At 43.3% G+C, this 15818-nt stretch overlaps 1 protein-coding gene across 1 annotated transcript; it reads right to left on the minus strand.

Annotated features, from left to right (window-relative positions):
• Positions 1-62: 62 nt before the first annotated feature.
• LOC117211866 (A disintegrin and metalloproteinase with thrombospondin motifs 12-like) lies at positions 63-11429 on the minus strand. The gene is made up of 17 exons (XM_033456127.1): positions 10975-11429; positions 8945-9110; positions 8459-8751; positions 8202-8326; positions 7988-8137; positions 7542-7688; positions 7315-7465; positions 6725-6826; positions 5804-6013; positions 4557-4796; positions 3231-3461; positions 2894-3054; positions 2583-2769; positions 2147-2290; positions 1902-2020; positions 1490-1659; positions 63-684 (listed from the first exon to the last, which is right to left on the minus strand). Exons 1-17 carry the CDS (start codon positions 11374-11376, stop codon positions 86-88), a joined length of 3597 nt encoding a protein of 1198 aa, XP_033312018.1. The 5' UTR covers positions 11377-11429; the 3' UTR covers positions 63-85.
• Positions 11430-15818: the final 4389 nt, after the last annotated feature.

Below are 15818 nucleotides of genomic sequence, written 5' to 3' on the forward strand. Positions count from 1 at the left end.
TAATTGTAATTATCGATTATAAATATCGACGATGCCAGTGTCAAGTGCTTTGCCTTGTACGCGAATGGAGAATTGGTTACGGTTCTCATTTTCGCCGTTTCGCCAAATCTACGATTCTTGACAACGCATCGTAACTATAATTTTCTTTCTTGTTAGGCACCGCGCTAATGTTACGACCCTCCAGCTTCTCGATCTTCTCGACAGCCTTCGTACCGTTATAAATCTTCACTCTGGAAGTATCGATACTACCGCCGACGAGGTCGCCAACTTCTTGATACGCTCTATCCGACAAATTCGACAGGAGGCCCTCCTCTAGCATAGGCGCTTCCAACAACACCACGTTCTCGACTGGCACCGAGTCTTTGATGATCGATCCGGGCTTTGGAGTAGACGCGTTTCGATCGCAGGCGCCGCGTTTCCTCTTTTCCTCGTCGGCGAGGGACCATTCGCGAAGAAGCTGCCGGAAGTCCGCCGTGTCGACCGTCATTCCCATATCATCGGCTTCACGAGAGATACCGTACGCTTTCTCCAGATATCCGGCCAAACTCAAGTCCACCAACTTGTCGACCATTTTAGCCCGTTTCTCGTGAGGTAGCGGCTGCTTCTTCTTCTCTTTCCAAGCAACGAGTTGCCTGTTTGCGTTTCGGACCTTTTTGGGGCAGGTCTTCTTGCACGGTCTTTCGCCTGTAAGGGAAAGTCGAAAGTTCGACGGTTCGATCAATCGATACGCGAGTCAGAATCGGCTGCAGACTCCGATTTACGGCTTCCACGCTAAATATGCATGGTTGTCGAAATAAAAGTCACGCCCTAAGAAGAACGACAAAGGGAAAATACAATTCTAATATTATACGGTAAATGCTTTTTCGTTCGACTCCCCATGTACACGCTCCTTCCCTTCTCGCGCCACTGCGTCAATATTTTATTTCCATTATATCGTAAATCTTTTACTGTGACATCCGTGCTATGCACCTACGTACGTTTACCAACATACGAAAACACCGTTCACCACATATATAGAAACATAATATGTACACTGTGAGTCTCTACGGAATACCGAAGGAGAATTACATCGAAATGTTTATACGCTTTGAAAGGACACGATCAACGTCGACGAAACAATTGTAAACACGATACATATTGCGATATGCCATTTTTTAAAAAATTCAAACGATCGTAATATACTGCAAAAATGGTATTGTCCAGAATGAAAAAAAAATATATACGGAGTACGTGGTTTTCGGTAATCAGTGGAGCGAAATAATAAATAACCAGCGAACGAAATGGTTTCTACGTGTACGAATAACTACATGGATCCGAATGACACGTCAATTAAATTGCCAGTGATCGATGAACGAAGAAAGTATTTAGCGAAAGATTGATCGCTCAGCTAAAGAATGTCGAGGTGCCGTTAAAATATCATAAGGTTGCGAAAAAGTTATTCGTTGGATGGAAATCGGCAACAAGCACGGCACGACACCGACATCCTTACCTACACATTCTTCCTCTTGTTTCGGCACGCGACCTTTGCACGCGTCCAGATTTGCCTGAACGTCATCCTCGCCGGCACGAGCAGCGGGTCGCACGCATTGCACTTTACGATGCCTCGTTCCTTTCTTTCCGTCGCAGGCGTTACACTTGCTCCATTGGCTCACACGCCACCTTAAGCAATTCCAATCGTCATACAGCGATCGTAAATATTCGCCGATAAACGAGTAATGGTAATTAGAAAGGATCGTCGCTTATTCGGTCATTAAAATTAAATTGCGTCGAAGAAGAGACAGCGCGATAGTACTAAAGGTATGCTGTTCGCAGTTTCGGGAGGAAAATGTAAGCAGATAGAGAAACGTAAAATCGTAAATAGCACGAAATGGTAGAGTCGATGGTTGTGTGGTTGCATGTACTTTGCTGGACAGGCTTCCGAGTTGCAAACCCTAGTTTTTGGATCTGGTCGTGACATGCCATCGCAAAATTCAAGACTCACTTTTCCACCTTTTTCTTCGATACACGCTGCCTCCGATATCTACACCGAGCAAAAGAGTAATATAGTAACGTTAAAGTCGTTTTCGCTGCGTGAATCGCGATAGTGCCAGATTCGCGATAATGCTTCTTCGAATTATCATTAAGTCGACTTCAATATTCGAATTACCATCGTACCGCCTCCGCATTTAACGCTGCAGTCGCTCCATTCCATGAAATCCCACAGGTATTTCGGCTTGTACGACGGGTCATTTGACATCACGTAATATACATAATGAATCCCAGGATTCTGTCTCGGGTGGAAGAATACGTACTAGAATCATCACGATGGAATGAATCGTTAATGTGGGTATTTAGGAACGATGGTCGATCATCGAGAAAAAATATATTCCGCGCAATCGCCAGCTCCATGCCGATGCCTCACGTTCGTTTACGCGAATCTCTTACATTCGACGACGAAGCTACGCGAAGCACGAATCTATTTTCCTTCGATCCTTTTTTACTTTCCTTACTCACGAGGGAAAGGCGTTAAAACGATGTAGTCGGCGTTTATCAAAATTCGTATTTACGATCTCGACTATTTCAAGCACGGAATTAATACATACTTCTATTCGAATAGGTGTCGTTATAGGGCCCTTTATTTCAATCTCCTCTCTGTTTGGCTCAGGATGCAGGTATACGAGAATCGAGCCTGCACAATCGTAATCACCGCTTCTATATATCACCCTACGATCGTTAGAAAATCGTTCGGTATACGATGAACTTAGTTTGTTCGTTAACACGAGGAAGAATCTTTAACTTCTTAGAGTTAAACATTCAGCTTCGAACGTATTATTTTTACTCTGTACATAATACGTATAATATTATATTTTTAAGACGCCATCGTTTATTTTGTAATAACGATATAGGCAATTACTTGTCTTCGTTCAAACAGTGTGTTTCGCTATTCTCGAGTCTCACCGATAGTACGTTTTTACTCGGCTGCATTTCCGCTACGTATATGCTTCGAGCACCCTGAGGAATAGTAACTATCTTCACGTGCACTAGGAATTCGAAAATTTTCCAATCACCAACAGATTACATTTCGTTGTTGTCGTAAGTATTTCAAATGGACTAAACTCAACTTTTTAGCCATTCACACTCGACAGTCGTCGAACGTTTGTACATCTCGCTGTACTTCGACACACATACGTATACATTCGTAAAAACAATGATTATAAAAGAGTTTCCAGCGTTCTTATTTCCACACTTACCTGTATCGTTAAAGCTTTAACTTGCAAATACTTGCAAATAATGGAAGAAACAGACATAGGAAAATTTTGAATCGAAAACTTTGATGACAGAAAAGAATATAATTTACTGTTGCGAATTCCCGTTTCATTGAAGAAACCTTCTATCGCCTTGCACTTCGTACCGTCACCTTTGCACGTTCCACACCTGTCGTCGATGGCATTCGAATCCAACACCCAATCGCAACCGACTTTCTAGAAAATATCATACCTTTCTCGTTTCTAAAGGTTCTGTTTCCTTTTAATTGCGGCTTACTAAGCAAGAAATAGATTCTCTTATTTCTAGAACGAAAACGGTATAGTACTTACCGTACTACATGTATGTCCCTTCAATTGTTGCTGTAATTGCTAGTAATCAAGTTCGATCGGTTACGATGCCGTCCTTAACGTCCCACGTTATAGTAAACGGAGTAATATCAAGGTACGATCGCAAATAATAAATCAGAAATTAGTTTGTAACTAACTTGACAATCTCGATTAGATAGGTAACTAAATTTTTGTCCCACGAGCTTTAGGATGCTTTTAGGCCATAAAACGTAGTTAGTAGAAAGGTAATGAAAGGTGTGCGAGAGATTAGTCACGAAACTTATCGCACGAACCGTACGAAGGGAATAATTTCGAACCCAAGGCATCTTCTCTTTCGTTTCTATAACGAAAGCATCATAGAACTAGAACGCTACGCTCTTTCGTTGCAGATCACGCGAATACGTCTTCCTGTTTCCTGATTAAATTTACATTGTTAAAGTACTTCCGAGCTTCCGGCATTTTACTCAGCAAATTTCCTCTGTTTTAATCTACATACGATATGATACATCTACGATATTGGAATTGCACATCTGTGAGAAAAATTCGCAACGGCAAATATCCTTTATCCGTGTAAATAACTTTTTGCGTCTCTGTGCTTTCGTTTCTTAGAATCGCTACCGATGCAACGCAATATAAGATACGATGCTCGATCAGCTATAAATGTTCGATAAATACGTAATAGAAAACTATCGGAGAAAAAATATCAGGTCGTAAAATATTACTGAAATGCAACCTAAGAATCTCGAAGTATACACGTATTGCTTAATTCTGAGAAAGAAATCGCAAAGAAATAACGAAACAAATCGTACGAAAAATTAATAGTTAGGATAGTAAACTCGTCTTTTGAATTAAATTAACGCGATTCGTCGTTCTCACACAATACGTCGAATTTTCCAGGCGATTCCTTGCGAGGAAATTAAATCGCAAAACAGCGATCGCAGTGAAGGAAGAAAAACACAAGAGGTAATCGTGATATTTGCTTACCCTGCATGTACCACCGACGCACATGTTGTTAGTACCACCCTTGCAGGGAGTAGAATCGTTTGCCACTTGGAACTTGGTGAATACGTTCTTTTCATTGATGCAGTACAAGTTGCACGGATCGAGCGTTGGATCGTGGATAGTGTACGCAGTCCAGTTATGCTTGCCGTCGGTCAAGATTTTTCGCTCGTTGTACCAACTGCACTGCAACTGGCGATACGATGGTTTCCTATGGTCGCAGGGCTGCACAATGCAGGGTCGTCGTTTTTCACAAAAGGGATATATCGCTGCCGCAGAGGTTAGCGATCACGCGGCAAAAAGGGTGATATATTAGCAAAAAGCGTTAAGAGCTGGGTGTGCAGCCGAAAATGATTAATGGCGTGAGACAGAACCGTAGTAGAGTAATTCGTTGACGATCGTTTAAGCCGTAGCAGGTCGCCGGCTGCCTTTCCGCAGCTACGAAAACAATCTTTCCTAACATTTCCTTTCTTCTTTCTTTTCGCTGAACTAGGTAACGATAAAGTTAATCGACCATCGTAACGTTAAACGAAGATTATCATACAAGATACAAAATAAATATTATATATCAGATTTCTAGAAATAGGCCGTTATACGAAGAACATAAGGATGCTATCGTGGTTTGCATGAAGTACGCGCTCATGTACACACGAGCGCACGCGATCTTCTACATCTAACTAGATCTCCGTGAAACTAGGCTGCAGAGTTTAGGGCTGAACGAAACTTTAAATTAAAATTTCTCCTATAGATAACGCAATTAAAATACTCCTTTCTTAGCTAAGCCTAAATCGGCAGTGACTTAAGTATACGAAAGTTAGCTAAAACATCAGTAGTTTACAATCTTTAACCTAAAATCAAACGTTCGACAAAAATAAGTTTGGAAGAACAACGAAGCTACACGTGGGCTCGCAAATATAGTATTCAGGTTAAAAAAAAAAAAAATAAAAACGAGGATTAACATTTTGCAGCTACTTTTCGACGAAAATTTTGTTTAACGCTGCAATCAAATATCTTTTCTCGGCCGAGACAAGGAAAAATATATAAAAAGAAACGAATCGACGAGGTGAGAAACAATATCCCGTACACAATTGGAAATAGAAGAGAGCAAAGAAGAGTAGAAGAAAGAGAAGGATCGAGTAGAAAGGGGAAGGGGAAGGAGAAGAGTAAGAAAGAAATGAAGTCGAAACGGCACCACACACGGTCGATTCGCATAGAAAGACAGTGGAATTTACCATGGTGTTGCAAATGGCTAACTTCTTTCTCTCTCCGATGCAGTATCTGCCTTTGTTGGCGGGCGGCGGATTGTCACATTCTCTCTCGGCGAATTTCAAGCCACCGCCGCAGCTTCTGCTGCAACCGCTCATGGGACCCCATTTGCCCCAGCCACCGTGCACCGCCGTCGGTCGGGTGCCCATAGCCACGCATTTCTTGTGAATGCACCACTGAATACAGGCTAGTTCTTTATTCTTCGCTCGTTTCGTCGCGAAATGCTTTGCTTTGTAGCGTTTTTGGTACGAAATTTTACGGAAAATTTTACGGAAAATTTTACGGAAAATTTTGCGAAAAATTTTACGAAAAATTTTGTCAAATGGGACATACTGATATTAACACGTTCCACGTCGCGTGCAATCAAAGACTTTGGTAGAAGTAAATTTTGCAATGGATAAATAAAGGCTACATACTTTCGCTACATCTTCCTAAAAGGCAAACGTAACAGAGGTTCCGCGTCTTACATTTTTTACGACAGATCGAAACTTTACAAAGGCTGTTATTCGTACGAACATTTCTGCTTAGACTCACCGCTCGCATTGTTACAGCGAGCTTTGTGCGTTTTTCACGTGAGTTACGACGCGTCACAGAAATTTTAAATTATTCTCTTTCGACTGCGCTCTCTGCTCTCGTATTTTACGGTATAATCCTTTGTCAACGGGACAACTAGGAGCAACGATTGCAAAATAGCTACATGAAAAGTGCGCGAGTAATTTTATCTTAAAAGAAAAAGGACGAAAAATTAAAGTAACGACTGGAATGGTAACGCGATCAAAGGCGCAACTGGAGAGACGTTTAAGGCGCGATAATTTCCATGGAGAAATGCATAAATTGATACTGTTAGAGAGTGCGCTTTTGTTCTCGGTAAATCCAATTCAACGAACCAAATTCTCTCCGCATTTTGATCCTTCGGCCATGGGTGATCCCCGGGAGAAACAGCTTCCGTTCTTCCCTTCGCACCATAGCATCTCGCACATTGCATCTCGCTGAAACATACGGAACGTTCGTTCGCCATAGGAACGAGGATAATCAAATTATTCTTCGGGGTTTAACGAAATATATAAAACGCGAAGTAGTAACTTTCGCTATGAGCAAGTTAAACCCCATCCATCGACCTGTTCCCCGTGAGAATAACCGAGTCGTTTCTAGACCGACCGTATGTGATACGATACCATTGCCGAGCAACGGTTCGATCTCAACTTCTAAATAAATTCGTGCATAGAAGCAAGTGGCGTTCTGTTAAAATTATTCTCCAATTATTTGCAATTCTACGAAAACTGATAAACCTGTTTCGAAGATTTGCGAAGCAATCCTTTAAACGCATAGGTAGTATCTGTTAGGTAAGTGCGATAAAGTTTCGATAAAACTGACCTTCTACACTGTGCGTTTACCAGAAATACTAATTTTCGATTCATCCTGTGTCCTATAAATAAACGACGTTCTACAAATAGCAAGAGAAAATACGGAAATATACCCCGGTATCGCCAGGGCAAATCTTCGACCCGGGAAAGTTCATGTCGCATTGAAAATTGCCGTCGTACATCGCACCGGGTAACATGTCCGGATACTTGAATTTCTCCGGCGGATTTCTTGGATCGTCGGTCAAACACTCGCCCAAGCCGCTCCTAATCGATCGACACGAGGCTTTCGACTCGCGATAGAACAAAGTAAAACAAAGCATACATATATCGAAAGATTTACTCGAGCAAGGTAGTGATGTATTTCCTGCTGCAAGTCGACCATCTCAACGAATAGATGTTGACAATGGGTGACATGAGGAAATAACTGTTATCGTTATCTTTGGGTGGACAGCCACTGATAGCGACATCGTCGTGCGAACAGCCCATCCTGGAAAATCACATCTTGCAAAATTACTTCCCTTTTGTAACCACCTATTGTCGCGAAAAATTCCGAATGGAATATTTTCGAAAAGAAAGTCCTCTGTTCCACTCGACTCCTATCTCTTAATCCCTTCGCAGCTAAAAAATCAGGCAAAACGAATCCCGCTTGTTCGTCGCGATTCCACGTTCCGAAGCGAGTTTTCGTTAAAGCGTGTCGAAAAAACGAATTCGTGCTTTTAATGGATTTTGAAAGATCGCTAGAAGCGAAGGGATTAAGGTTGGTAAAGAAACGTGCATGGACAGTACACGTGACCAACTTCGTGGCTAATTACGATTCCAAGCAATAGGCCACTATCTTCGGTGATGCAAGCTGCTTTTTCGGGATCGCAGGCAGTTCCGACATACGCCAGGCCCATCAGATTGCAATTCGGTGCGCCTTCCGCGCAAATATCGTACCTGAAACGCACGTTACGATGTTTCGTTACGATCGTTCTCTACTCTCGATGAAGTAAAATTTTACCTAGTTACAAGAACCGCTATGTCGTAATGGTTGGGGTGAGTGTGATCCGTAGGGTTCATCTTTTGGGCCCATTTGGCAAAGCTCGCTAACGTTGCCTCGGCTGCGGGACTAATAAGCAGATCTATCTACGGGAAAACCGTCTGGATAAAATATCTCGAATATCTCACTTTCAACATTTACGATATTCTTCATCCCGTGTGGATTAATTGCTAAAACGGATTCTCGTATTTTTAGTCCTCTAACTAGTTACGTGTTACCTCTTCCTTTTCCTTCTCCAAATATATAATGCGGACGACGACCATGTCTATTTGATTGCCGACAGATCTGTCGTGATAAAAGTCCGACACCATGTTCATGATAGTCAACAGGTACTGTTCGTAGTTGCTGTTGTTGTAAAAGTCGAGAAACCTTCTGTCCGCGACCAATCCAATCTCTACGAAGCGATGAATACTGTGGGTCAAGGAAGTGCCCTTACCAACCTCGGCATTCTCTTCCATTAGTCGCTTCTGTCGTTTGGCCAACTGTTCCGCCCACGCCGCCTCCCAGTCATCTGCAAACGGAACGACAACGGCTCGTATCGCTTTATCCGTTTCGAAGATCGGCCTTTATCTTCTATCCTCGATGCAGATGGTTTATTTAAAATGTACTCTTGGCAAAAGAGATCTTGTAAAACTCACGGACAAAAAATTTTTGGAGAGATATCGCGGCGAAGAGTAGACTCGTATAAATCGACGACTACTAACCGGAAGTTCCGCAGTAATTCTTGGAAGAATCGTCCCGACTCTCCTTCTTTTCGTGCCAGTCATCCCGCTTGTAAGCTATGTGAACGTGCTGTCCATCCTGCTGCGGTTCTGCTTCGTTCACCGGCTCGATGAAGTACCGGCCGTGATTAGTTTGCACGTAACCAACCTGCACGAGATCCACAGCCACTTATCGACTTTTCGTTAATCAACGTTATTGTAAATAAGATATGGGACTCGGTTCCGTCGGCAGGAGACGCCTGCAAAGAGATGCAATTACGCGAACCTCCCAATCGGGTTAACACCGAGAACGACGTCGATACCGAACTAACTTGTAATTGCAGTTTCTCTCTCGCGTATGATACGTGTGTGCACGCGTGCCGTGCCGTGCCGTGCCGTGCCGTGCCGGCGTGGCGTGGCTACGTGACCGCGTTTCTTGCCCGTTTAAACCCACCGAATCCGTGCCGAATTTCCATTCGCGGATCACGAAATTACGCGGCCACGCTTTGGAAATTACAATCCAACGATCCTAATTAGGGGATCGGTTGTTACGCGCAACATTTATCGTAGCTAGAACTAACGGTATAATTCAAAATTCGGGCTTCGCGTCTCCCAATAGCGCAAACAAACAGGCCCTCGGTAATTCACGGGAAATTGTGGTCTACAGGACAGAGAAGAGCGCGTACCGTGCGCCGTGATATTTGCGAAAATTTACAGATTCAATAACGCTCTATGTGGCCGATTCGATTCACCGGTAGTTACAATACCTGGCTTGAGTAACTTCATCGCCTCGAACGAGTAACGACGCGCCTGGGAACGCTAACCAGAAGGTGTCTTTTAAATTACGGCCGCCTCCTCGCCTTTCGACATTCCTACCTTCCGAGCTTTACCCTACGAAATACGCGCTCCAAAGACCAACGAGATAGATACGGTTTCTTTTCCTCGAGAGTAACGATCGAACACGTAAAATTGAACGGAAGGAAACACGATGGCTACATTATACTCGACGAATTGTATAAGCGTCGTCCAATAGTAGCTACTTGCCGATATACAACAGGTATTCGATTACCCACGTTGCTGCAACCATATTTCAACAATTTGCTCAACTTTTTTTTTATTCGTTTGACTCGTTATATCGTTTATTTAACTTATTTTCCCCTTAAGAGCCGAATAAGTCGACAACGACTCGACGGCCAAGCTTACGATATCTCATGCTGTTATTCCGTTTCTAAACCTCGGAAGCCCGATTTTGCTCGAATGATTTACTTAAAAAAGCCATTATGCGGAGATAATTCGAAATTCGTTTCTCCGAATCATCGTCTACTTCCGATTTCTGAATTATCGTCGCTATCTTAGTTCGTATCAGGCCTCCCGGCGTGCAAGCAGAATCGGATCATTGTCACCGAGAGGAGGAGATTATGCAGATCGCGTCTCGCTATGTAACGCAGCGCGGCAATTGCATCAAGTTGAAAGCATGAGCCACTCTGTCTGCATGTTTCGCAGTTGAATTCTCGAAATTCTCCCGGGAATCGGCCGAGACTCCGAACCATTAAACGCGACCGAACGATCGTGCATGCTGGCTTTGATCCCAAAACAATCGATCGTCGCGTCGAATCGGCAACACGGTCCCGGTATGCGCCCATCTAAATGCAAATACCTCATATTAATTTGCATCCGCTTAAGTGCATAATAAGAGGCTTGATTAGCCTCGAAGAGACGCACGCCACCGTGTTCTCATCGTGGATTATATCGTTACGGAGCGTGTCTAGTCTAGCGAATTCAATTGTACGAAATCTTTCCGGAGTTGCTAGATCATCGACAAGAATTAACCACGAAGTCTAAGTTCGATACGTTGTTGGCCTCGATCGTATTCATACCTATCTTCGAACCAAGAAGCGTGCTTTGCGAGGGGGGCGGGGAGGTGGGAAAATTTCACGACAATGCAAACTTCGATAATACGACTTTATGCCTTCGAGCTTTCAAGACGATTTAATTAAAAATAAACGTAGATAAAAAGGATAGTATTTACGAACCACACCATCGCAGAGAGAAAGAGCTGCCTTGGATGTGCGATGGCCTCTAACAAAGCCCCGATAATGGCATTGTCGATCGGAGGCTCTCTTGAATCGTAACGCTTCGTTCAAGTTAGTTCTCAGGCCGGTACCCCGCGTCTCGATCACCATGTCGGGCGAGATGAATTCGTGATACGGGTTGAGCTCCACATGGTGTTCGATCCCGTTGAAAGGCAGCACCAGGTGCACTTTATCGGCCTCAAGCTCCTGCTCGCCCGTCTCGGTCGACCTTTTCTTACGTTCGTTGATCTCTTGCCGATCATAGAAATACGGCAACGAGTATGTGTCGAAGCTGCCATCTTCGAACACTCTTCTCGGGATCAAAAATTCCGGCTCGTGGACGTCTCTCGTGTACCTGAACATCGACCACCGGGAAGAGAAGAGTTTTCGTTAAAGAACGTACGAACGACGCATCCTCGTTCCCGCAACAATTTCGCATATCGCTCTTTCTTGCCCGCGCCTGCATATTTTCCGAAATGTTTTCCACGAATGCCTTTGCGAGTCGCGTCGAAAGATTTGCAACGGCATCGTAGAAAAAGCGTTAAACGTACTTGTTCGAATCAACTCGAACTAGAGGCGCTAAATGAGTTTCGGTTGCGTGCTGAATTTGGGAAACACGGTTATTAAACTTCGTTATTGAATTCGTAAAGCACAATCCATCAAGATCTTTCGTTTCTTCGACACTCGTAAGTGCACAAAAAACTAAACGAAAACTTTGTCACCTTAACTTGCCTCGTTTCCAGCGTGACGCTCCTATTTCATCCCCAACCCTGTATCAATCCAAACCCGACAACTTCAAGGCCTAGTTATTCGGTTCTCGTGTCCCTAAACTTTAATCATCGATCGAACCAAGGGCAAACTTATTGCAACGGGCAAAAAGGCGCAAGTTTTCGAAACGAGCGACGCAATACGATCGTCCCTGGTTGTTCCGTTGGGCAAAGGAAAATCCTCGATGACACGGTCGAGAGAGCGGAAGAACGAAAGAACGTGCCGGGAAAGTTATGGGGCATTTGTTAGCGAGATGCCAAACTCGGACAGTCAAGCGAGACAGGCGAAAGACAAAGAGCGAGAACAATTCGATCGGATCAGGTCGGACGAAATGGTCGACTGGACAAACGGTTCGCGTGGTAGAGTGCATCGAGCTGAGGATTTCCTAGCCGAAACGTGGTAACCGTGGCAAGCTGCTAGTGCACTTACCTACCATGGTATACGTTTGCACGTCCGTTGCCGTGTCTCTTCGATGGATCGGTGTCCGCGATCGCGATGATGCCGAAGAACGTCAGAAGTGCTTGGAATCCGTTCATGACAGGCTACTTTTTTCTGTGGATCTCGTGAACACTGCCGCGAAGCTGCGGAACAACGAAAACTTTGCGCAACTGTTTTCCTTTCACGGATAAATTCTGTATACAGATCCTTTCTCTATATATCGCCGGTGAAAAATTTCCACTCTTAATTCCATACGCTAAGCTAAAAACTAATTTTTTTCCCCGTTCTCATATATGTAGTTATACATCGTGTAGAAATAGAATACAGCTATATACTTGCTCGTCGAAGGTTAAACCGATTCTACGTAGAGAATTTGATTTTTCCGTACGATCTTAATTAAGTGTGGTTGACCGTAGCTATTAGGTCGTTAATCGTAGCAATGCAAGATGGTCGTTGGAACGAACATTACGTCGATATTACGAAGCAACCTACGATACGTTTAAAAAACTGCCACCTTAAAACGACAAGTATTCGCAGCAGAAATTACAAGTTTCTTCTCCAGCGGAACGGAAACTTGTAATTTCTGCCGCAAATATCGCTCGTCGCTTGTCGTTTTAAAAAATACGCCTATATATTCTGATCCTTTTACCGATATTACAAGATGTGCTCGATGTTCGCAAACACGAAGATTCGTGAACGTTTGATCGCGATTTTGATCGCTACAGGCGAATAATTCGATTACGATTCGATAAAGGGAATTAAAGATGACTCGCTTGTACAGCGATATGAACGTACCCGACGTTCCAAAGAATTTGATGGACAAACTCGATAAACGAATTTGAGCTTAGGGCAGAGTCACCCGGTATATTGGCTACGTGCGCGGTTCTTCCAATGGTTATACTCGAATCGATCCAAATATGGATTCAATCAACCTTCGGATCGAACCTGATAGGTAGGTCAATTTTAGTTGACTTTTTGGTCGTGCTGGCCCAACCGAGATCAGCCCCCCCACCCGTTCTTTCCTCTGCTTTTGGTCGTCGCGATTCCATCATATCGCGTGCAGCAGTAATTGTTTCTCTTCATAATCGTTTATCATCGAATCGAATTATTATCGAATAATTCTCTTACTCTTCAACGTCAGAATTTTAAATCTTATCGCAACTGGACTCCATTCGTACGAAATTGAAATGTTTCGTTCGAATTATTGTAATTATTGTATTATGTGTAAATAGTCGTCGTCCAGTGTACGCGTTAACTATAACCCCAAAGTATCCACGTCACAGGCAAAAATGTCATCGACGTTTCGATTGCCACGCGAAACCTATAGCGATCACGGTGATTTATAGCCAACAGAAAAATCGGCTTATCGACGCATCTTATTTAGCCATTTAGCTAATCCTGTAGAAGATCGGTGTAAACCTCGCTGTAGTTTTACTCGAGAATCTTCGTCGAGAAAGTCGTCCTCTTGACGTTGAAACAAAACGAGGAAATATAACTGGATAGGTATATCTTTGGAGGTGTGTGGTTAAAGCTTCGGGGTGGTCCATTCTTGCCTGTCACTGCGGTTGTCAATGACAACCGGTCATTGGCCGGGGAATAATTGAGGTTGCCAGTCAAAGGAGCAGAAAAGGAAGACGCGCAAATTACCAGGATCGACCGGAAGCGTCTAGGATAAACTCGACTCGATGACTCGCAGACAAAATGTCCTGTCAGGCAACGTGTTTCGCTGAACGGGTTGCGCGCTGTTTCTCACTTTGTTTTCATTTTTAAAGAGATAGCGACACCGGCCATATATTCGACCAATATAAAGCAAAGAACCGCGACGTGTTCATCTCTAGAGCGAGCGTTCCTTATCGTTAGCGTGGCATTAGAAGGATTCCTTCTGTGGGCATGATACGGAACGAGATAAAAGAACGTCGTGCAGGGTGGCGATGGTAACGCAAAGTCGAAAAGCCGGCGAGAGTAATACGGAATGCCGACAGAATTGTCAAAGATAAATTGCGCTGGAATTTAATTGGCGGCCGCGCGTGCCGAACGCATCTATTGAATTTCGCAGACCGACGTAGCCCCAGTGTCTGTTTACTTTCTTCTAACACAGAACCGAACAAACAATCACGCGCGTTCAACGATCTGCTCTTTCCGTGACATTAATGTCGCATTCCGAATAATTCACCTTGTTGCCTGAATGGACGACAATGTGCATTCGATCGGTATGTACGAACGTCTACTGGAGAAAGACTATGACCGTAGAACGTGATTATCCGATTCAGAAAAGCCTAACCTACGATTACTGGTTAACGAAGAGTTATTAAAACGAAACGTATAATTCTTTCCTCGTCGTTTATAAGGATTTTTCGTTATTTTATTGTGTTTATTTCTTATACGTGTATAAGATCGGTTTAAAGTCGATCGTGTAAGTATATTTTAAGCACCGAACGAACAACCCATCGTAGCATATGAAAATAAGTTTGCGGAAACCTTCGTAGTCTTACGATCAGTCTTAGGACTCGATCACCTAACTTTTGCATTTGTCGACCGAATCATAAATCGGTCATCGATAGTAACGCTTCCAACGTAGACCATTAGTATATGAAAAGAAACGGCAACAACACACACACACACACTCGTGTACAAACAAAATAGAATGGGAATGTAGCTCGATAAATCTTGCACAATAATCGATCGTACAGCTGGCTTGTCAAAGATCAATGAGCGAAGATTAAGAACCATCATCTTCTTCGTTACTCTGGAAATACCGGATAGCCCGATGTAAATTATTCTAATATCCGAGTTACCGTGTCTCTATAATTTTTTACGCTTAATAGATAACGCGTTCAAAAGTAAACGTGCATCTGTGAATGGTGTAAATCGCGTAGGTGTATACGAACGACGAGTCGAGCTGGTTTTTCGCACCTCCCTTTACAGGTCGTAAAGGTAGGTACCTGTTCTCTGCTTATTTGCTGTTACAACGTGGATTGCTTAGCAGACAGACGTTTTAACCAAAGATCAATGCCACGGATTCTAACAGCCTGCAGTCTAACGTTTAACGAACCAACGAAATATTCTCCCATCGCGTTTCTATTTACGAGCCACTTTACATCGATTTCCATTAGCTCTGGCTTCGCCAGCTTTTTCCGCCGAGATGCTGCGATAGATTTCCCCGCGTGTCGTGGGTTCGATTCCTCTTCATTGTTTCGATGGCGTGCTGTAAACGTCTACAGGTCGGCTCGCGGTTTTTACTATGTCGGAAAAAGCAGAAGAAGGACGATGTTAGAGAAGAAACGCTCCATGTAATAACGCATTGCCGCGTCAAACGGGTAATAAAATGTCTTCCTGTTGCTTTTTGCTCGTTATCCACCATTCCTTCAACAATTATATCGGATTACTAATCGAAGAGATAAATACGTTGGAAAGAAAAAAATGTTTAAACTCGTAAACTCTCGAGTTTATAAGTCGTTTACATTTATTACTGTTGTTGTAAAAGTAGAAGCGTATATACGGTGTCGATCAAATATATATTTGATCTGCGCAAATAAGAAAGCTTATATATAAACGCACGTCGTTGAAAGTTTTATCGCGCGATAAAAGAGACAACCGAT

This window comes from Bombus bifarius, unplaced genomic scaffold (assembly GCF_011952205.1).
Source record: "Bombus bifarius isolate JDL3187 unplaced genomic scaffold, Bbif_JDL3187 scf7180000008263, whole genome shotgun sequence".
Classification (NCBI taxonomy): Eukaryota; Metazoa; Arthropoda; class Insecta; order Hymenoptera; family Apidae; genus Bombus; species Bombus bifarius.

Coding starts and splice junctions, on each gene's coding strand:
- LOC117211866 (XM_033456127.1), bottom strand. CDS start 11,376: ATGTTCAGGTACACGAGAGACGTCCACGAGCCGGAATTTTTGATCCCG. Junction 3,055..3,230: donor TTAAAGCTTTAACGATACAG/GTAAGTGTGGAA, acceptor AACGAAATGTAA/TCTGTTGGTGATTGGAAAAT. Junction 2,021..2,146: donor AATGCGGAGGCGGTACGATG/GTAATTCGAATA, acceptor TGCTCGGTGTAG/ATATCGGAGGCAGCGTGTAT.